This window comes from Piliocolobus tephrosceles, chromosome 1 (assembly GCF_002776525.5).
Source record: "Piliocolobus tephrosceles isolate RC106 chromosome 1, ASM277652v3, whole genome shotgun sequence".
NCBI classification, from domain to species: Eukaryota; Metazoa; Chordata; class Mammalia; order Primates; family Cercopithecidae; genus Piliocolobus; species Piliocolobus tephrosceles.
In genome coordinates this window covers 77,515,417-77,539,849 of record NC_045434.1, presented here as the reverse complement: position 1 = coordinate 77,539,849, position 24,433 = coordinate 77,515,417, and the positions used below count along the sequence as shown (strand labels likewise).

Here is a 24,433-nt window from a genome sequence, read left to right as displayed (position 1 = left end):
AGAGGAAGTAAGGAAGGCGTACGGAAGTAGGAGCTCAGCTGATGCTTAAAAGTCTTTAAGCATATATAAAGTAAATCCATAACAAATCCTACCCCTCCACACACGTATCGGTACAAACAAAGGAATCTAACTGTCCTTTTATTAACACATTACTTTTTAATAGGAGTTCTTTGGACATTTGTTGTTATGATAATGGATGAGAAGGACAAAAAAGAAAAATAACAAACATGAGCTAGACATAAAATACTTCTAGTTCCTCATATCAATTTAAATCCTTATTGATGTTCTCAAATTTAAGATTACAAGTTTGAAAATAACAACAAGTGGAATAAGATTAATAAATAGTAGAATACTAAGTAAGTAAAAAGTTAGATTCAGGTAGAATAAATACGGGTTAATCACGCAAAAAGGAAGTGGAAGGAAGACAAAGAACCAGGAGAGAAAAATGCAGGTGTAAAGAGGCCCTCAGGCAAAACCAGCATGTAATAGTTATCTCTCAATGGTATGATTTTGAAAAGTCTCTCTGGCCAGCATGTAGGGAGTGAGTTAGAGGGGTTCAAGATTAGAGGCACATAAATCATGTAAGAGGCTTCAGCTAAATCTAGGAGAGATATGATGACACCCCAATTTAAAGGTACACAGTGGCAATAGGGAAACAAAAGACATTTTCAATATTTTGCAGGTAAAAATGAACAAAACTTAATGATTTATGCAGTTTTATGGAATTTCATAATCACAATTCATGATTACGAAGGATGGATATCCATATATCTACATGACTGGATATGCGGAAGAGATGAAAAGAAGAAGAAATTGAAGACAATGCCCAAATTTCTTATTCAGAGAACTGAATTGAGAGGTTGGTATCATTCACTGAGATATCAAAAGCACAGAGGGAAGAATGGATGGAGAAAGATGGAGCTCAGTTTTAGACAAGCTGAGTTTGAGGCACTATGGGATATCTCAATAAACATGTACTGTAATTACTCTGATACTTTATTCTGAGGCTCAAGAGAAATCTGGGCTAGGGACTGAGACTCAGGAATCCTTAGCCTACAGAGGATGCTGTATAAAAGCTGTGGGGTGGGTGGGATTCTCCAGGAAGAATGAATAGTGTTAAGAATAAATAGAAGAGGGTTCAGAGTACAGCCTCAAGGAACTAGTACTTAAAGTTTAGAAAGAAAAGAAATTCAAAAAGAAAAACCCGCAGAGCATGACACGGAAGGCAACGAAAGAGTTCTTTGAAGAGGAGAAAGTGCTGTCCTGTCAAATATGGCCAAGGTGATACCTAAATAAGTAACCCCTTGTGTTTAGCAATAGAGATGGGGGACTTTGCTGGGGGAAGTTTCAGTGGAGTGGTGGCATTAGGAACCAGAAGGTAAATGGATTGGTGAGGAATGGGTGACAGTTTAAATGTAGATACTCTTCAAAAGGGCTCACTACAAAGGAGGAGCAAGATGGCAGCACTGAAAGGGGATTGCCGGGTTGAAGGATGCCTTTTTTAGTGGAGGAGATTCAAGTATGTATAAAAGCTGAGGAAAAGGAGTCAGTAGAGACAAGGTTCAGTTGGTTACAGAAGAGAGAGCCTTTTTGAAGGGGTGAGATACTGAAAAGGAAGGTAGATAACAAAATCCAGCAAACAGATGAGTGAAGTTTTCAACAAGAGAAAAGACATCTTTCCGCTATGACAGGCAGTGGGGAGACACGGGGTCTAAACAGTTAATCTAATTTTTTTGTATAGCAATGTACCATTTTATTACAAAGAGTCTCAAAAATGAAAACAGTATCTCAAAAAGGAAACTAGACCACCAACCTCCACCTGCAGAATTAGGGGAAGACAAAGGGCACGCAGTATCAGTTTCTTGGCTCACTTGAAGCCACTGGGAAGGTATGAGAACAGAGCCAATCTAAAAATGGCTGATGTTACATTAGGAGCCTGAAAAGAACAGGAGACCCTTGAAGATCTGGCTATCCCTTCTAGAATGTTCAGTAAGGGCACCTTTCCAAAGCCACTAAGCAGGCATTTGGCATTTCAGGATTTTGTCTTATGGTTGCATAAAAGTATCCCTTTCACCCAGACCTGGTACTTTTTATGGCTCAAAGTTAAGAACTGGGGAAGGATGGAAGGATGGGTGGCAAGGCAGCTCCTAGAAGAGTTCACCCAGCATAGCTGCCCTTGGCTCAGGGCCTTGGTTTCTGTCTAGTCTCTGGGATTTATATTTAATAAATTTTCCTATAAACATGCAGAGAAATAGAAGTATAAAATCTGAGGTGTTGGTGGAGAAAGGTGTTGGCAAGAAGCCAGAGCTGGAGAGGTCTTTTCAGGCCAACCTGACTTCCTCCTTGACCCCTTTGGCTTCTGGCTTCTCCTCCTTGGTTTTCTCCTCTTCTGTGACTTTGTTCTTCTCATCTAGGTCTTTCTCTTTTTCATCCTGTTTTGACTCTCTTGGCTTTTTTGAAGTTGGAAGAGTTCTTGTGGCCACCCTTTCCCACCTCATCAGAGTCAGAGAACTCTTCCTCACAGGCAATTCATTTGTCAGAGGAACAGATCGAGATGCATTTGTCAGGGTCTTCTTCACTCTCATCGCCACTCTTCTCAGGGACGGATCCTGTGGAATCACCTGCATTTGGACCCAAGTGTGTGGGGCAGCATTCTGAGGTTCTCAAACAGTCGCTGTTTATCTTCTCCAAGTACTATCTGTGTTCTGGTTAGTCATACTGAAAGGACTGATGTGAAGCTTGAAATCTGGTCCAAACTATTCCAAGTAGTCGCTGTATGGAAGCTCATTAGGGATCTCTGTATCCAGGGCCACACCTGTCTCATATGTCCAGCACTAGGCAACATTACAAATGATGAACCACCTCCTCCCAGCATCAGTATAGGCAGGTTAAAGCTCTTGACAAATCCCACACACTTGGCATGGACCTCCCGCCACTTTTTTTTTGAGATGGTGTCTCACTCAGTTCCCCATGCTGGAGTGCCCTGTCGCAATCTTGGCTCACTGCAACCTCTGCCTCTAGGGTGCAAGTGATTCTCATGACTCAGCCTTCGGAATAGCTGGGATTACAGAAGTGCACCACCATGCCTGACTAATTTTTGTATTTTTAGTAGATGCGGGGTTTCACCATGTTGGCCAGGCTGGTCTCAAACTCCTGACCTCAAGTGATCCTCCCGCCTTGGCCTCCCAAAGTGCTGAGAACAGGCATGAGCCACCACGACAGGCCGGCATATGCTTTGATGATTAGATGGAAGAAACCTAACCAGTCCCCAGGTAAGGAATGTGAGCCACACTGTAAGAGCACTGCACTAGGCTGGAACATCTCCATTACTCTGAACGCAACCAGCTTGAAATGGCCTCATAGGACTTGTCATCAATCCCATCTCAGAACAGGTAGTTACCAGCATAATACTTGCCTTTGCCAGCCCCAATTATCCTGTAGATCCCTAGTTCCTGAAGAGTTCTCTCCATACTTAGAAGACACAGTCATGACCCAGTCTGTGGTATAGAAGGCCTCTTCCATTCCATCGCCATGGTGAATATCCAAGTCAATATACAGCACCCTCTGGTGATACTTTAGCAGTTCCAGGATGGCCAAGACAATGTCATTGATGTAACAGAAGCCAGGTGCCTCAGGCTTCTTTGCACGGTGCAGGCCCCTAGCCCAGTTCACAGCAATGTCTATCTGCTGCTTATTAAGTTTCACAGCACTTGCCACAGAGCCACCAGCAGACAACTGTAAGAATTCAAACAGGCCATCAAATACTGAACAGTCCTTGCTGATGTTGAATCTGCATCTGCTTGCTGAGCTCAAACATGTAATCTGAATGGATGGAGCGCAAGAATTTAATGTAGTCATCCCTGTGGTACTTGGTCATCTCCTCAGTACTGGGCTTGTGAGGGTGACAGATTTCTATTTTTCAGTGGAGACCATAGTTGGGCAGCAAATTGTAAGTCATGCAGATTTGGTGAGGCTTCATTGGATGGCCTTGTCTATAAGAGTAATTTCCAACATCCCCGTCGTAGTAGTAACAGACTTTCCTCCTGGTGCCCTGTGTCTGCGTCATCTTGCTTGCCTCCCATCCCTCTCATCAGTTGGTCTCAACAGTAATGTTTAAGGTATGGGAATGGGAAGCGGAGTACTCATGACTTTTGGTTTCTATTTTCTCAGAGGAATAAAAGACAAGGATATTTGCCTAGAATGTTTTCCCCTATCTTCCCACCTAAGTTCCTTTTTATTTCAAAATGACCACATAAAGTCTGGGCCCTTTCTGTTACTCTCTTTCATGGCACCCTGATCTTTGCCTACAATTGAATGAAGGTGGTTGTTGTGTAATATTTTGGTTTACCTGTTAATCATGTATCTCCACTACTAGACCATAAACCCAATCAAAGAATGATCCACGTCTGGTTTGTTCAATATTGCATATCCAACACCTAAAAGTACCCAGCACTAAATGGTCAGTATATATTTGTAAACTGAATGAATAAAACCTCATCTTAATCACTTATCTGTCCTTCTCCTGTGTTCCCATAGAACTCTGCTTATATCCTAGTGTCACTGTTTTTAAACTCTATCTTTGATTACAGTTAGTTGTGTATAAGTTTATCTTCACGTTATTTAAAGTCCTTGAGGACAAAGGCTGTGCCTTATGTGCTGTTTTTTCTCACTACAGATGCCTGTTTTTGAACAAGGTAGTGTTTTAAAATAATGTTGCTACAAGATCCCTGGGTAAGACAGAATCCAGAGATCAGCAACAAGAAGACACCTTACAAAGTTGTTATAATGTCCAGGAAAGAGAAAAGAGGACTGAACTAGACATGAGGAAATGGAAGAAAGAAACCAGAAGTATAATCTATTGCACTTGATGAAAAGATTCATTTTGATTCTGAGGGAATTGGAATACAAGAGGGTTCTGACAATTTTAAATCAGGTGCCTGGCAGAATAGGGTCTATAAATTAAGCAAGAAATATAGGAGCAATAGCAGATTTGATAGCTGAGAGATAAGCAATTAGAAGGAAAATGAAGATAATTTTCCAATGTTTCTCAGTTAAATTGTATTTATTTGGTGCTCATTTCATATCCATATGTTTCTGTCAGAATACATATATACAAGGATCAAATCCTTAAAAGTGATTGGTTTGTTATTTGGGGAAATGAGATTTACTTATGAAATCTAAATTTTTTTAAATTTTTTTTTTTTTTTTTTTGAGACAGAGTTTTGCTCTGTTACCCAGGCTGGAGTGCAGTGGAACAATCTCGGCTCATTGCTACCTCCGCTTCCCAGGTTCAAGTAATTCTCCCGCCTCAGCCTCCTGAGTAGCTGGGATTACAGGCATGGGCACCATGCCTGGCTGATTTTGTATCTTTAGTAGAGACGGGGTTTCTCCATGTTGGTCAGGCTGCTCTTGAACTCCCGACCTCAGGTGATCTGCCCACCTGCGCCTCTCAAAGTGCTGGGATTACAGGTGTGAGCCACTGCACTTGGCCTATTTTTTTTTTTTGTTTTTGAGATGGAATCTCATTCTGTTGCCCAGGCTGGTGTGCGGTGGTGTGATCTCAGCTCACTGCAACCTCCACTTCCTGGGTTCAAGAGATTCTCGTGCCTCAGCCTCCCGAGTAGCTGGGATTACAGGCGCTCACCACCATGGCCAGCTAAATTTTCTATTTTTAGTAGAGATGGGGTTTCATCATGTTGGCCAGGCGGGTCTCAAACTCCTGACCTCAGGTGATCCACCCATCTGGGCCTCCCAAAGTGCTGGGATTACAGGCGTGAGTCACTGCAGCCGGCCTATATTTTGTTTGTTTGTTTTTGAGATGGAATCTCATTCTGTTGCCCAGGCTGGAGTGCAGTGGTGCGATATCAGCTCACTGCAACCTCCACTTCCCGGATTTAAGCGATTCTCCTACCTCAGCGTCCCGAGTAGCTGGGATTACAGGCGCTTGCCACCATGGCCAGCTAAATTTTGTATTTTTAGTAGAGATGGGGTTTCATCATGTTGGCTAGGCTGGTCTCAAACTCCTGACCTCAGGTGATCCGCCCGCCTGGGCCTCACAAAGTGCTGGGATTACAGGCATCAGCCAAAACTATTTGAATACACAGTAGAATTAACTACTTAAAGTTGTGCTATTAGCAGTGAGTTTTAATAAAGACCAAAAGAACAACTCGAAGTGTGGGCTGGGATTTTCAGGGAAGGAACCATAAGGGGACAGGATGTAAACTGATTTGAAATATAAGCAGTATTTGGAATGGTGCAAAGTCATGGCAGAAGGATGTGAGGAACAGTGAGGAGGCACCCTTCTTTTACTAAGCACATGAATTGTACACAATGAAAGAATACATTTTATACTACATTTTATAATTAGCACGGGAAAAAAGACAATAGGTGGACACAGAAGGACTGACTGCTAATTCTCACATAAAACTAGATTTGAGGCTAGGCTGAGTCAGGAAAAGTAGAAAATGCAGTGATAAGAGAATTAGGCAGCAATGAGAAAATGAACAGTTTTGTTTCCCTTTATTATTATTATTCTAGTCACTGGGAATCACCAAGAGTCTGCTTAGCAGTTTGTCTCACAACAACCGTTGTATTTCAAAGCAGAATAAAAGTAATCTCAGAACAGAAAATAAAGGTTGGAAAGAAGATCTCCTTAAGAAAGGGAAGATGTGGGGTTTAACTCTGTTAATTCAAAATCTGAGGGTCTTTTTCCAAAAATAAAGCATAGAAAGCAACAAAGAATGGATACATGAAAGGGAAGAGAGACATGGACTACCTGCCCTTAGTTGTGTGAACCTCATGCCATGTAAAATTCTTTCATGGTAACCAAAAGAATTGGCATTAAAAGTCTAGGGAGAAACGTTCCCAGAAAACTGAGGTACTGCATGATAGGAGAGAGCTCACGTAACCCTAGTCTGGGTGGTTTAAGGCATGGTATAAAGAACTAGGCCAACAAACTGCACTAGACATAGAAATTAGTTGAATAAACTTATCCACTCCGATTTCATTTCATATATCTCATGAAAAACTGGAGGACAAAAAAACTTCCAAAATTAACAAAACAAAGTTTACCCTAGCCATCAGTGCCAATGAACATAAATGACTGCCTGAGAGTTATATTAACAAAACAATTGATTCAGATGAATTCAACTAGCTATGGGAAATATACACTCTATACTTAGGTGCACATTTATTTTATTTTATCTTATTTTATTTGGAGACAGGGTCTTGTTCTGTCATCCCGGCTGCAGTCCAGTGGCGCAATCATGGCTTATTGCATCCTCAAACGCCTGGGCTCAAGCAATCCTCTTGCTTCATCCTCCCAAGTAGCTAGGACTACAGATGTGTGACACCACGCCCAGCTAATGTAGAGACAGGGTTTTTCCATGTTGCCTAGGCTGGTCTCGATCTCCTGGACTTAGGTGATCTGCCCGCCTTGGCCTCCCAAAGTATCTGGATTACAGTCATGAGCCATCAAGCATGGCCTTAGGTGCACATTTTAAAAATATGGAATTTAGAATGGCCAGACAGAAATAATTTTACTTAAATTATTTCAACCTTTGTAAAACATACTATATGCTTCTGAATTTGTACACAGAAATCTTTCATTAAAAAAATTATGAATTAATTGATTTTTTTGCTTTACTGTCACTTGGCAGACATAAACAAGACTGTAAAGATTATTTTAGTAACAGCTGAAAAATTAAGTATTAAAAGTCAAAATAAACACTTTTTTGGAGGACCAATGATGACAAAGAGAGGGCAATAAGAGAAGATTTGCTTCAGGCTCAACTTTTGCATTATTTTGAAAGGTAATACAGTCCATCTTGGTTAAAGACTGGAAAAATGAATGAAAATGTACATAACAGGAAAAGCAGAAAAGTTTTTCAGTTTCTTTCTAATAAAAAAATCTAGACATACCAATATTCCAATAAACGGGTTTAAAAAACAATAGTGTACAACATAAAGCACAAATCCTTTTAAAATCATAATGTCCTCATTATCAGAGGACAGTATCACACATGGAAGTTCCAGACTAGTACAATTAGAAAGAGCTGACAACATTCACATATATAACTTGAAAAAATTATATAACTGTTTGCTTATGCCTAGAAACAAACTATAGGCTAGTAGAATGTGAAACTAATTTCATTAATTTTTATTTTCACAGATGATAAATAAGGCATTTAACTTAGGAGTCTTTAAGAAACATTTTAATAAAATATACAGTTATGTCTGGTAGCAACAGAAAGGTAAGTTAAATAAGTTTGAAATGATAAGCAACCATGTAAGATTCTCTAAATCAAATTTCAATATTAGCAAAATATATAGTGAAGAAAGTATAGAGGATACTCTAATCAATAATTCATGACACTAAAGTACACTGAAAAAACATTCATGATGTTCCACTTTTTCAAAATGTGGAAATTACCAGAAAAATATTTTATATTAAAATATACAAAGTTGGTACAAATCTATGAGGCTTCTTAACCAGACTCCTTAAGACAAGTAGTTAAAAGACACTGAGAGCTTATACATGAAGAAGCACAAACTATTCATTAAAAATGTTCCATTTTATTGCTAATAAAAGAAATACAAATTAAAGCAAGGCATCAAATACTAGAATTTATATCCAATATTGAATCAAGCTATGGAGAATAGGTACATTCAAAAGCCTTGGGTCACACACATCTTTTGGCAATGATAAAAGAGCTATCCGATCACTTGCACCCTTTGGCCCAATAATTCCACTCTGAAGAATTTATCTAAGCATATATCCCAAAGGGGAAAAAAGTATACCACATTGCTTTTATCAAAAACAATGGAAACAACTCAGATGTGCAATAAACATGGAATAGTTAAATAAATTATGATATGTTACCCAAGGAGAATAACATAGCTATTAAAAAGGAAGGAGTGCATTCTTATGACAAAGCAAGAACGCATATCCAAAGCTTCTAAGGTTAAAAAAAAAATGGAACATGGTATAAAACATTACTAACACATAAAATGTTATGCTTACATAATAAAGATGAGTATTTTGAAAATGGCTTTAAAAAACTTTACAGATTTTTTACTGTAATGCTAATAAAATTGGTTGGAAAAATAAAAGTGAAGACTAACAGTTTTTGAAGTCACCAATATTTCTAGGAGAGTTTCTTAAGGTTTGGTATAAGAAATATTTCTATTTAAAAAAATGGTGTCAAGTTTCCCTGGAAAGTCATTTTTGGGAACTGTGAAGCAAATCAGCTTTTGTATAGTAGTATCTATAATATTATGATAATATTTCCAGTGGGAACTCATGTTTTCATTGCTGAAAAACTTTGTTTTGGTAAGCTGGAACACAAAGTTGCAGACTATACTGAAATATGTTGGAATGAGCTTCTGATGATCAAATATTTCAGTAATAAAAATTTGGCTTTTAAATTCAACTCAAAGCACTCTAATATTTTAATCCTCAACATTTTAATACTAATGATAAAAGACTAATGTGTTTGGCTACTATAAATTAATCATCTTTAAGGCATCAGCACATCTTATCTACTGTCCATAGAGAGCTATAATATCTATTCCCCCAAAATAATTTTTGTATATTCTTTTTGCTCTGCTCATTAGCTAAGCTGTTGCTTCAATTCTGGGCATTTTATTAAGTGACACTCAGGTAAAGTGGGGTTCTTACGATAAAAGTTAGTCACAAAGCAGGATTACAAGACATGTTCTCTAAAGTTCATTATTTTAGAAATGATATGAGAGTCAAGAATTTTAGCTTTTTAAATATTTCACCTAATTTTTCTATGAATAATGATGGAAAACTTTCAAAATAAGTGACATAAAAGTGGGCATTATATAGTACATGTTCTCTATTAAAGCATTACTATCATAATTTTTTTACCCACAAAAGGGGGGAAAAGCCCACAAAATTTGTAAGATATAACTAATACCATTTAAACAAATAATTCAGTAAAAAAATCCTGATCATTGATGAACTGACACAAAGCATTTAAAATAATTTCCCAGTGGAAGTCACCATCCCTTAACTTCCATCAAAACATGCTGTATCTTCTACTGAAAAATATTTGTGGAAATAAAATTACAAAGCCCACACTAACCTGAGAGCTCTGTACACAGGGATGGCTCACTATAAGGCTGCCTCCTAAGCAGCATGAAGTCCGTGCCAGAAAGCCCCATTGCTACACTAAAAATGTACAGTTAAATGAGGTTAATTCTCTGAATTCTCTACCTTTCTATTAAGGCGAATAAAAGAAGACAGAAAGTACTAGTGAATAACGCATGCTGAATCTCTGAAATTATGTTAGTAAAGGCTGAAATATCATTCTTAAAAACAGATGGGCAAAATACTTAAGAAATAAATTATTCTAACTGCTGCGCCAGAAGAAAAAAAATACTAGACATTTTGGTTATGTGAACTTGCTTGCCTGTAACATACTTAGTCCATTTATAATAGTATCTATTATTATAAATAACCTCACATATGGAATGTATGTAGGCAACACAACAGTGTTTTAAGAAATGAAATGCCTATTTCCAATATGTTCTACTTAAATATTTGTAAGTTTTCTTTACTAAAGTTGAGAGGTTTCTATTGCATTTTTAAATGCCAGATACCAATGTCAGATATAGCTGTGAAATATTCACTAGATTAGAATTTTCACTATTTTCTTTTATCCTTGAAATATTTATTGAGAACTTACTAAAAACAAGGTTTCTGTTTTCGACAAAGCAATTTCTGACAGAGGCTACGTTTTCCTCCTTCTCTAACTAAAAGTGAATTTAACCTCTATTTTTGTGTTGTTTTAATTTAACACGGCACTACAGAACAAAGAGGAAATAATAGTTTTTAGAGACAGCTACTGTGGCAACTTTTGAAAGTGGAAAAAATAATGAAAAAAAGTCATGTCATTTTCCCTACCTCTAAACAAAAGGCAGATTAGATAATTTGGCAATTTTCCTAAGAAAACATTGGAGAAAAATGCTCTTCAGTTTCTGGAATATTTTAATTGTTAAAATTTAAATTTGGAATATACAAGTTTACTTACTTCCAAGCTACCTCTCTTTATTGGATTCAGGACTAATAATTTCTTCAGAAGATTTTCACAGTCTGTGGACATGTAGAAGGGAATACGGTACTTCCCTCGTAAAACTCGCTCTCGCAGTTCCTTAATAAAAGTGAAAGAAAGCACTTGTAACTGGTTTTTGAAATAATCATACTTGGGGATAAAACATTAATATAAAATTTAGCTGATACCTTTAAATTCTGGCCATCGAAAGGCAAGGAGCCACTGACTAATGTATAGAGAATGACGCCCAGACTCCACACATCCACTTCAGGCCCGTCATACTTCTTTCCTTGGAAAAGCTCCGGAGCAGCATAGGGTGGGCTTCCACAAAATGTGTCCAATTTGTTCCCAACTGTAAATTCGTTACTAAAACCAAAGTCAGCAATTTTAATATTCATATCACCATCAAGGAGAAGGTTTTCAGCCTAAGAGGAAAATAATAAAAAGAACAATGTAAAAAGTCTATATAAAATAAAAATATTTGTTAAAAGTGTTTTAGCTTCCAAATTTACATCTCTTGTCTCTTATTTCTAAATGTAATATCAAATTTAGAAGCCCAGTATGGTACTTCAATGCATTCTGAATTACATCTATATAAGACTAAATTTTAACACTATAAAAGGAAAGCTCTCTTTATATGCATATATGCAACTACTTAAGAAAGGTTATTTAAAACTCATTTTCTTTCATAGGTTATTTTAAACTCATTTTTTTCCTCATAGTCAGAAACATCCTAGAAGTGTACCTTAGTATGACCTACTCTAAAGAGCATAATACTAATCCATCTTGGACTTAAACCAACATGATTACCCAAAGGAGCTCTATTTTAATAGGGTATTGTTGGTTAATGCTGGGCTCAAAGGTATATCTACAGTAACTGCCTGTCAGGGGTTCTGTGACTACTAATTCATTCCTTTGTCCTCTCTTGTAGAATACTTCCTCAACAAAATACTGTTTCAGTAAAACATGACCAAAAACTACAGCCTTCATTATATCTTGTCTGTTTTAAGCTCCTTTTTGCTGTTTTAAAACTAGATTATCTTCTTGACGTATATTTTACATAGAAAACAGTGAATTTTCCATGTTTTGAGATGGTTTTCCAAAATCCTAAAGCAGAATCACTCAAAGACAATATTTTACATGTCCCTTTTGTAAACAGAAGCAACTCAATAAAGGACTTGCTTTTGTACACGTTTTATTTCAAACTCTATTACAATGGATGGATAGACTAACAAAGGTATAGGTTACTTTGTAGATGTGTTTTATCAGGTTCCAAAAAGAAATAAAATTTGACTGAAACAAAAATCAGATTTCTCTATATTACTGGAAGGTCCAACAATCATAAAAGTCATGCACTCTGCCCATGATATATCTCTTCCCTCCCTACCTGCCACAACCTTTCTTTTCTTTTTTTTTTTTTTTTTTTTTTTGTGGTATACTAGTTTGAGATATTTGTTTTCATTTTATTTTGGAAATTGCAGATACACCTAGAACCCAAAATATACAATAAAAATGGGGTATCATTTATTACATAAATACTATAAAAGCACATACATTTGGAAAAATTTATAATAGATTGTAACATTTTTGAACTGTGACAAAACCAGGTTATTTTGATGTTCTGATGTAAGGGCCTGGTCACTGCAAATTTCTGAAGCTGTTTGTGAGCAAGCTGGACTTTCTCTAAAAATGTCTGGATGGATATCAAAGTATCTAAGCTGCCCCAGAAGAGAAGAGCTGCAAGGGGTTCTGAGGTCTCCTTCCAGGAGTGTACAGAAAAACTCTCTCTACTGGACTAGAGGGAAAACATAAGGTTTTGAACATTATTATTTTTTGCAGATTTTTTTCATATAAGAAATGAGATGATAAACTGGGAGTTAAACACAGAAGCAGGGGAACAGTTCTCTTCTTTCTCATTCGTCATGGAAGTGATTCCCCTTAAAATAGTCAAGGAAGGAAACCAAGAAATAGAAAAATTGGGAGCAACAGAAAATTCATAAGCTCTGAAAAATGAAGCTAAAATACAGAATTAGACTTGACTTTTGACAACTGTTTAGTATATTTAAACATAACCCAAACTGGTGCAAGTAGTTGATAAAGGTGATGAGTAAAAAAGTAAAAAAGAAAAATAAGACTTTTATGTAAGGGACAATGAAAATTAAATTTGGAAGATTAGAGAAAAAAGGAAAAAAACATGTAACATTTTAGCCCACTTTCATTTTTCAAACAATCTATGTGGCACAACCATTTATTGACTAACTACACATTTCTTATTCCAAAGTATGCTCGTTTATACTATTATACACATTTAGTGCTCATAAAAATGTTTTAAAACTTTCCTTAGTTCTTTGAGCTTCAAGGTAGAGTGTGAATACTGTCTCTTATGTAAGGGAAACATGGGTCTGTGCTCTGACTTTGTTTCTGTCTGAGGTCCCACACTTTTGGTTGGGAATAAAGTTCCATATCTATGCATTTAAAGCAAACTAATTAATAGTGAATCAAATCCTCTAACCTCTAAAGCTAGATAACTTCTCACTCATATTTTCTTCATTTGCTCAGTGAAAATATTACTTTTCATAAAGCTGCTGTGAGAATCAAAAACTACTTGTATAGTGTCTAGTAGCACAGTTAGGCAATAAGATAGCTCTAATATTATTATTCAACATATGTTAATAATAAAGATTTTTTAAGAAATTACAATCAGAAGCTTACCTTAAGATCACGGTGAACAATGCACTTTTGATGACAATACTGTACAGCAGATACAATCTGGAATAAATATTTGGATAAAAGAGTCAAACTATTAAAAAAAATTTCCCCAATAATCATCTCCAATTTAGATAAATTACTAACTTGGATTTCAAGGTAGTATTTAATAAACATGCTATGCCTTTAGTTCAGAAAACTATACACATTAAAGTGATGAAATTTTCGCTGTTAAGTGCAGAAAATATGGAAAAATAATATTCTCTTACTAAAATACAATAAAATATTTGTCAGAGGCTGTGAAGATGTCATATGGATCATTTATAGTTCTGTGTTTATGTGACTGAATGTGTACAATTTATAGTTTTGGTCAAATGGTCTACTATAGTGTTGAAATAAAAGCTTTGGCACACGTGAATTAGTATTTTAAGATAATTGTCTCAAGTTAAAAAAGCAAAACTCTATTCTAGGAATTACAACAAATGCGTTCAAGGCATGTTTCTTTAGTGAGGCCAATTCACTAAGAACTTATCGATGAGGTATTTAGCAATACCTATATTTATCTATTCATATATAAAGAGAAAGGAAAAATTTTGAGCCTTAAAAATAAATCTGATCAGCAATAGAAAAGAGGGAAAAATGAAATTCAATCTTAAACCTGTCACTAATTCAGTCAGGTGAAGTATTCTATGCCTGTAACTTGATTTTGTATGCAGCCATAATTTTTAACCATCACACAGAGCTCTCTGGAGACAAGGACTAAACAAGGAGAAACCCAACAGTTTAAAGGCCAAAAGTATGAGAGAAATAGATTATAAACAATTCTATGATAGTTCTTTATTACATAAAATACAGAAATAGAAAGAATCTGATAGCAATCAATTAAGAACTATTTTGTACATATAATTACATCTGATGAGTAGAAGGACGGTCATTTTAATGTACATCAGAACATTCAATTCTGTGAATTCAGTTAAATATAAAAACAGTTTGAAGGTTAGGCATTTACAAATGGAGACAAAAATGAGATTTTCTTTTTTTTAAAGTATAAAGGTGATGTGAAGTATGACCATGTTAATAGGAATATGGGTGGAAAAAAAAACCTTCAAAGTAGAAGTGAACTGATATTTCAGTATTATAAAATTATTCTAATGTATATTAAAATGGTTTGAAGAAAGAGAAAACATGAATTCAAAATAAAATAATCAACACACAATGAGTAATATACAATTTCATTTAATTCATTTTGATTCAACAGTTTATTGAGTACCTGCTATGTGCAAGGAAATGTGCTGGTTGCTAGGTAAATACAAAAATGAATACTAAGTGGACTCTGTCCTTAAGGTGCTTACAATCTGATTAAGAAGAGAAAATAAGGTATACATTCTCTATATACCTTGTATTATGGAGGTATATATTATTATATAGAGAGGTATATATTATTACCTTTCTATATCTTGTATATAGAGAGGTATATATTATTCCCCTGTAATACAAGGTAGAATCATAGAACTCCACCTTTTTAAAAGAGTATTATAAAAAATAAAGAATAATTTCAGTTGGAAATGCTTCCCGAAGTAGGTGATACTTGCTCTAAGCCATCCTTGAAGGACAGAAATATTTAAAAATGTGGAGATCTGGGGATGGGGAGGTGGTGAAATGCATTAATGACAGGGGAACTGTTTATTTGAAAAGCAGGTAGGATTCATGCCTGTAATCTCAGCACTTTGGGAGGCTGAAGTGGGAGGATGATTGCTTGAGGCCAGGAGTTCAAGACCAGGCCTTGACAACACAGTGAGACCTCATCTCTACAAAAAATAAAAATATTAGCTAGGTGTGGTGGTGTGCACCTGTGGTCCCAGCTACACAGGTGGCTGAGGCAGGAGGATTTCTTGAGCCTAGGAGGTCGAGGCTGCAGTATGCCATGCTCACACCACTGCACACCAACCTGGATGACAGAGTGAGACCCTGTCTCAAACACAACAAACAAACAAAAAGACCAACCAACCAACCAAACAAACAAACAAAAAAACCCAAGAAAACCAAACCAAACAAAAAATCATTTAAAGAAAAGGAGGTGAAAAAATGGTGACAGTGGGAGTCAAATCTTGACAAATAGGTTGGTAAATGTCAAAACTAGGCAGGTACTGCAGAACCACTAGATATTCTTAGGCAGGGTGACTGGGAATGATTATAATCAATTTGAAGTATGATTCCCAAAAATACAGAAGGATCTAATGATGAACATTTGTAGTATTGGTTTTCTTAAGCAATATGCTTCAAAATTCTAATACCCAATTTTCACTAAATTACATTCATTAGCCAAAAGACGTATACATTTATATGTATATTTTATTAGACATACTATATAGGTTATAGTATGTTCATATTATAAGATTATTTTGTATCATGGGTGACAGAAATTTGCTGATAATGACATTATCTTTTATTAGTCACGTTTGTATGATCCACTGAAGGTATGCGACAGATTTGGTTATCAAATATGATCAGAGGCCATGCAACTCATGTCAGACAGAATGGTCTCTATGAAAACAGTTCTACATTTACTTCTGGAATCAAACATTTCCTAAGCCTCAAAGCATCAAGAATGGAAAGATAATTACAAAGAATCCTCTGCATTAAGCATGTGTTCTCCCCAAACTCTATGAAGTCTGAGCTATCAGTCAAATGTGGTAGTTTATTACAGTATTAACACAATTGCTTAGCAGGGAACAATTTCTGCCATGAAAGAAGTTCTGCCTTCTGACTCACTGCAAGAATCCCCCTCCACAAGCCCAATTTTTACTGCATTATTTTACAGCTAGACCTTCCAATCTCAAAACATTCTGTACTTCCATAAATAGGATATAGGAACTTCCCTATGAGCCTTCTATTAATGGATCTTGAAAACATGATTTATAGTCAGCTGGGAACTGACGGTAAGGCCACACACATCAGTGTTTTCCATTGAGGTGGAGTTATCAGGGTTACTTTGTAATTATTAATACTTATAAGTGGGTCAGGAATCCCCATGCTTGAAGTGGTAGACTTGATATTACTCGAATTGAATCAATATTATGATTTTTTTTTTTGTAGGCTCAAGTCTTCAGGAATTTTGTAAAAGCATTGTATGGGTAATGGCTGCTAAGTGGTCTTAAACTGTCCTAGTGTCTTCAGTATTTGTAAGAGTAAGGTCAAGGACGTATATACATTTATCCTTGTTGACACAGTATTAATACGTACATTCTTTCACTGTTAAAATAAAAAAGAAAATAAAAGTAAATGTATATTCATTAAGTCTGTAAGAGTTTAAATCAAATCCATAAATAAAAATAAGCTCCTCAAAAATAAATTTAAGTACAAATTTACCTTTAGTCAGGTAACTACAAAATAATGTATGTGTGTGCATGTGTGTATGTATGTTTAGAAATCTCTGGTTTCTAAAAATGTGACTTAGTAACTTTTTTAGTTTTGGGAAAACATATATAGATACTAAATACATTTAAAATTTACAGTAAATAAATAAATTATAAATAAAATATTTCCCATTGTTTTACAATTTAAATAGCATTCATCGGGCACTCAGTCTCTGCAATGTAAAGAATATGAAGATGATTTCAAAATATTACAGATTTTATTTCAAAAACCATGCCAATTTTAGTAATTATTTGTATCTGTAAAAATATCTATGTCCCAACCTCCTATCCTCCTCTCACTTACCAGCAAAGATGGAAAGCTCTTTAAAATAGCAGGCATTTCCAACTTCTCTAATTCCATATAGTACCCCATACAATTTTCTACCTCTACCAAAAAATAAGTAAAACTAGCTGCCTAAAAGAGTAAGAGTAAATAGCAATAATCTCTAAAATATACATTAGGATTCCAATGGGAATATTTAATGCAAATTGGAACTTTCTTGCTGGTCTGCTACTAACAAAAGCTACTGTGACTGATATTAAATGAATAATATATAAAATGATGTGTGTGGCTGTGTGCAGTGACTCACGCCTGTAATCCCAGCACTACGGGAGGCTGAGGTGGACAGATCACCAGAGGTCAGGAGTTCAAGACCAGCCTGGCCAACATGGTGAAACCCCTTCTCTACTAAAAATACAAAAATTAGCTGGGCGTGGTGTTCTGTGCCTGTAATCCCAGCTACTTGGGAGGCTGAGGTAGGAGAATCACTTGAACCCAGGAGGCGGAGTTGCAGTGATACGAGACAGCACCACTGCACTCCAGCCTGGGTGACAGAGCAAGACTCTGTCTCAAAAAATAAATAAATAAATAAATAAATACATGTCAAGATGGCTGAATAGGAACAGTTCCGGTCTGCAGCTCCCAGCGTGATGGATGCAGAAGATGGGTGATTTCTGCATTTCCAACGGAGGTACCTGGTTCATCTCATTGGGACTGGTTGGACAGTGGGTACAGCCCACAGAGGGCGAGCTGAAGCAGGGCAGGGCGTCGCCTCACCTGGGAAGCACAAGGGGTTGGAATATTTCCCTTTTCTAACCAAGGGAAACCATGACAGACTACCTGAAAAAACGGGACACTCCCCGCACAAATACTGCGCTTTTCCAAAGTCTTAGCAACCAGCAGACAAGTTGATTCTCTCCCATGCCTGGCATGGCACATCCTATGCCCATGGAGTCTTGTTCACTGCTAGTGCAGCAGTCTGAGATCGATCTGTGAGGCAGCAGCCTGGCTGAGGGAGGGGCATTCGCCAATGCTGAGGCTTGAGTAGGTAAACAAAGCAGCCAGGAAGCTTGAACTGGGTGGAGCCAACCTCAGCTCAACAAGGCCTAGTGCCTCTAGACTCCACCTCTGTGGGCAGGGCACAGCTGAACAAAAGGCAGCAGGCAACTTCTGCAGACTTAAACGTTCCCATCTGACAGCTCTGAAGAGAGCAGTGGTTCTCCCAGCACAGCATCTGAGTTCTGAGAAAGGACAGACTGCCTCCTCAAGTGGGTCCCTGACCCCCGTGTAGCCTAACTGGGAGACATCTCCCAGTAGGGGCTGACAGACACCTCATATAGGCAGCTGCCCCTCTGGGATGAAGTTTCCAGAAGAAAGATCAGGCAGCAATACTTGCTGTTCTGCAGCCTCCACTGGTGATACCCATGCAAACAGGGTCTGGAGGAGAACTCCAGCAAACTCCAACAGACCTGCAGCTGAGAGACCTGACTGTTAGAAGGAAAACTGACAAACAGAAAGGAATAGCATCAACATCAACAAAAAGGTAATCTACACCAAAACGCCATCTGTAGGTCACCAACATCAAAGACCAAAGGTAGATAAAACCACAAAGATGGGGAGAAACCAGAGCAGAAAAGCTGAAAACTCTAAAAATCAAAACGCCTCTTCTCCTCCAAAGGATCGCAGCTCCTCGCCAACAACGGAACAAAACTGGATGGAGGATAACTTTGACGAGTTGACAGAAGTAGGTTTCAGACATCTACAGAACTTTCCACCCCAAATCAACAGAATATACATTCTTCTCAGCACCACATCACACTTATTCCAAAATCGTCCACACAGTTGGAAGTAAAGCACTCCTCGGCAAATGTAAAAGAACAGAAATCACAACAAACTATCTCTCAGACCACAGTGCAATCAGATTAGAAATCAGGATTAAGAAACTCACTCAAAACTGCTCTACTACCTGGCAACTGAACAACCTGCTCCTGAATGACTTACTGGGTAAATAACAAAATGAAGGCAGAAATAAAGATGTTCTTTGAAATCAATGAGAACAAAGACACAATGTACCAGAATCTCTGGGACACATTTAAAGCCATGTATAGATGGAAATTTATAGCACTAAATGCCCACAAGAGAAAGCAGGAAAGATCTAAAATCGACACCCTAACATCACAATTAAAAGAGCTAGAGAAGCAAGAGCAAACACATTCAAAAGCTAGCAGAAGGCAAGAAATAACTAAGATCAGTGCAGAATTGAAAGAGATAGAGACACAAAAAACCCTTCAAAAAAATCAATGAATATAGGAGCTGGTTTTTTGAAAAGATAGACAAACTTGATTGACTGCTAGCAAGGCTAATAAGGAAGAAAAGAGAGAAGAATCAAATAGATGCAATGAAAAATGATAAAGGGGATATCACCATCAATCCCACAGAAATGCAAACTACCATCAGAGAAAACTATAAACACCTCTATGCAAATGAACTAGAAAATCTAGAAGAAATGGATAAATTCCTGGACACATACACTCTCCCAAGACTTAACCAGGAAGAAGTTGAATCTCTGAATAGACCAAAAACAGGCTCTGAAATTGAGGCAATAATTAATAGCCTACCAACCAAAGAAAGTCCAGGACCAGAAGGATTCACAGCCGAATTCTACCAGAGGTACAAAGTGGAGCTGGTACCATTCCTTCTGAAACTATTCCAATCAAGAGAAAAAGAGGGAATCCTCCTTAACTCATTTTATGAGGCCAGCATCATCCTGATACCAAAGCCTGGTAGAGACACAACAAAAAAAGAGAATTTTAGACTAATATCCCTGATGAACATCGATGCAAAAATCCTCAACACAATACTGGCAAACCAAATCCAGCAGCACATCAAAAAGCTTATCCACTGCGATCAAGTCGGCTTCATTCCTGGGATGCAAGGCTGGTTCAACATATGCAAACCAATAAATGTAATCCATCACATAAACAACCAACAACAAAAACCACATGACTATCTCAATAGATGCAGAAAAGGCCTTCAACAACATTCAACAGCCCTTCATGCTAAAAACTCTCAATAAACTAGGTATTGATGGAATGTATCTCAAAATAATAAGAGCTATTTATGACAAACCCACAGCCAATATCATACTGAATGGGCAAAAACTGGAAGCATTCCCTTTGAAAACCGGCACAACACAAGGATGCCCTCTCTCACCACTCCTATTCAACCTAGTGTTGGAAGTTCTGGCCAGGGCAATCTGGCAAGAGAAAGAAATAAAGGTATTCAATTAGGAAAAGAGGAGGTCAAGTTGTCCCTGTTTGCAGATGACATGAATGTATATTTAGAAAACCCCATCGTCTCAGCCCAAAATCTCTTTAAGTTGATAAGCAACTTCAGCAAAGTCTCAGGATACAAAATCAATGTGCAAAAAATCACAAGCATTCGTCTACACCAATAACAGACAAACAGAGAGCCAAATCATAAATGAACTCCCATTCACAATTGTTACAAAGAGAATAAAATACCTAGGAATCCAACTTACAAGGGATGTGAAGGACCTCTTCAAGAACTATAAACCATTGGTCAATGAAATAAAAGAGTACACAAACAAATGGAAGAATATTCCATGCTCATGGATAGGAAGAATCAATATCGCGAAAATGGCCATACTGTCCAAAGTAATTTATAGATTCAATGCCATCCCCATTAAGCTACCAATGACTTGCTTCACAGAATTCAAAAAAACTACTTTAAAATTCATATGGAACCAAAAAAGAGCCTGCATTGCCAAGATAATCCTAAGCAAAAAGAACAAAGCTGGAGGCATCATGCTACCTGACTTCAGACTATACTACAAGGCTACAGTAACCAAAAGAGCATGGTTCTGGTACCAAAACAGAGATATAGACCAATGGAACAGAATAGAGGCCTAAAAATACCACCACACATCTACAATCATGTGATCTTTGACAAACCTGACAAAAACAAGAAATGGGGAAAGGATTCCCTATTTAATAAATGGTGCTGGGAAAACTGGCTAGCCATATGTAGAAAGGTGAAATTGGATCCCTTCCTTACACCTTATACGAAAATTAATTTAAGATGAATTAAAGACTTAAATGTTAGACCTAAAACCATAAAAGCCCCAGAAGAAAATCTAGGCAATACCATTCAGGACATAGGCATGGGAAAGGACTTCATGACTAAAACACCAAAAGCAATGGCAACAAAAGTCAAAATAGACAAATGGGATCTAATTAAACTAAAGAGCTTCTGCACAGCAAAAGGAGCTACCATCAGAATGAACAGGCAACCTACAGAATGGAAGAAAATTTTTGCAATCTTCCCATCTTACAAAGGGCTAATATCCAGAATCTACAAAGAACTCAAAGAAATTTACAAGAAAAAAACAAACAACTCCATCAAAAAGTAGGCAAAGAACACTTCTCAAAACAATCATCTATGCAGCCAACAGACACATGAAAAAATGCTCATCACTGGCCATCAGAGAAATGCAAATCAAAACCACAAAGAGATACCATCTCACACCAGTTAGAATGGTTAGAATGGCAATCACTAAAAAGGCAGGAAACAACAGATGCTGGAGAGGATGTGGAGAAATAGGAATGCTTTTACACTGTTGGTGGGAGTATAAATTAGTTCAACCATTGTGGAAGACAGTGTGGCGATTCCTCAAGGATCTAGACTAGAACTACCATCTGACCCAGCAATCCCATTACTGGGTATACACCCAAAGGATTATAAATCATGCTATTATAAAGACACATGCACACGTCTTTTTACTGCGGCACTATTCAGAACAGCAAAGACTTGGAACCAACCCAAATGTCCATCAATGATAGACTGGATTAAGAAAATCTGGCACATATACACCATGGAATACTACACAGTCATAAAAAAGGATGAGTTCATGTCCTTTGCAGGGACATGGATGAAGCTGGAAACCATCATTCTGAGCAAACTATCACAAGGACAGAAAACCAAACACTGCATGTTCTCACTCACAGGTGGGAATTGAACACTTGGACGGGAACATCACACACCGGGGCCTGCCGTGGGGTGGGGGGCTGGGGGAGGGATAGCATTAGGAGAAATACCTAATGTAAATGATGAGTTGATGGGTACAGCACACCAATATGGCACATGTATACCTATGTATCAAACCTGCATGTTGTGCACATGTACCCTGGAACTTTAATTTAAAAAGGAAGAAAAATAAAAAAAATAAAAAAAATGATGTGTGTAATACTTTATTTAAGGGTAAGCTTGAACTTCCATCCCAGGAGAGAAAATAAGTTAACAGTACGTGGTTGGATGCCATTCAGTTTCTTAATGTTGTTTTCCTTATTACCAGTTGTCTTTACATTCAGCTATTTTAACACGAATATTTCTAGGAATCTATCCCAAATAAAAGGGCTATGCATATCTTTGGTATAAAGCATTTCACAAATTGTATTCCAAAAAGCAATAATTCTGTGAGATATTAATAACAGAGGTTTCACAAAACAAACACACTCATTTCATGGTCAATTTGGAGAATGCCATGTTCCAACAAGTTAAACAGGCTTTTTCTTCCCCTCCCTTTCAGGACTTCTCTATTTGTTTCACATGTTAACACACATGTATATATCTTAGAGAAAGAACTTGTATCAGTATGTGGTCTTTTCCCAACATACTGATTACAGAACCTCTTTACTTGTAAAATTAAAGTGTTCATGCAGGCAGAAGAGGTTCATGCAGTGAACCTCTTCATGTGTTCAGACGAGCCATTTTAAAAATTCTAAATTTAATAAAAGTTTAGGATATAGTAAATTGTCTGCTTAAACTTTAGTAAATTTTATGAACAATTTACAATTCACTAATTTGCTATTTCTATGGTAACTTATATGTATGCTTATAATTTATAATTCATTAATTTGCTATTTCTATGGTAACTTATATGTATGCTTATTTCAATCACTTCAGTTCTAAAAATTAAAAATAAAATTCTAGATAAATTTATTTTTTCTTATTTTATTTCTGTAATAAGTCATATTCAAGTTGAACTGGAAATATGAGTATCTTACCATATTCCTCTGACACATTTTGCAAAGTTTCTTGCCTACTTGGTTAAATAAAATTGACCATATTCTTTAAATCTACAAAAATGAGTTCAAACACCAAAACATCTTTAATTAAAAGAATATAATACAATACTCTTTAAATAGTACACATACATGCTGTATATATAAAGCCAGTAATAATTTATAATAATTACTGGATAAAGACTTCAAAGAGTTAACTATTTTTTTTCTATGTCAGTCTAGTCTATGTTTCCAGGACTCTCAGAGAGTTAATAGGGTGAGTCTCATCTATAAATATTTACTCTTCATGACAATCTAAAAATAACCATCTGCAACTATTTAAATTTAAATTCAGAAAGGTTTACTTTTTTAGGAGTTTTCCATCCTTAAAAATATAAGAAAGCAGGAATTCTTCTTTTTAAAATACCGTGTGCTGTGAAGTCCAGTTTGTAATAATGTCCATTGTACATCACTACAAATATCAGTAAAACAAAGTCGAAAACTACTTTCCATACCTGCCTAAATTTTGCACGGGCCTCTTTCTCTTTCATTCTTCCATGGGCAACTAAGTAATCAAATACTTCACCTGAATCAGAAAGGTAAAGCAGGTAGTAAAATATACATAGATTTTTGGTTAACAATATATGCAATGTCAAGTTTTTTCCTTGTTTATAAAGAAACTTTTGGCCCACAATTTTCTGCTAGTTTATGTAAGTTATAAACTAACATATGAATAGAAAAAAGGAAAAAATTACATATAAAATTGAGTATCTGCAGCAGTTTGTGATTTAGCAAAACTCTTTAAAAAATAAGTCATAAAAACACAACCAAGAAAACTTGCTTTCTGCTTTCAAGTATTATGTAAAAATA

At 36.7% G+C, this 24,433-nt stretch overlaps 1 protein-coding gene and 1 pseudogene across 9 annotated transcripts in view; both read right to left on the bottom strand.

Annotated features, from left to right (window-relative positions):
• Positions 1-24,433, bottom strand: part of MARK1 (microtubule affinity regulating kinase 1) — a 140,081-nt gene that overhangs the window by 33,735 nt on the left and 81,913 nt on the right. For all 9 annotated transcript variants that reach the window (XM_023203539.1, XM_023203540.1, XM_023203541.1 and 6 more), the window contains 4 exons: positions 24,079-24,149; positions 13,791-13,847; positions 11,267-11,503; positions 11,058-11,177 (listed from right to left, as the gene is read on the bottom strand). In XM_023203539.1, the coding sequence (XP_023059307.1) occupies positions 11,058-11,177; positions 11,267-11,503; positions 13,791-13,847; positions 24,079-24,149 (485 nt within the window). The remainder of the gene's footprint in view (positions 1-11,057; positions 11,178-11,266; positions 11,504-13,790; positions 13,848-24,078; positions 24,150-24,433) is intronic.
• LOC111537007 lies at positions 2,322-4,066 on the bottom strand (annotated as a pseudogene).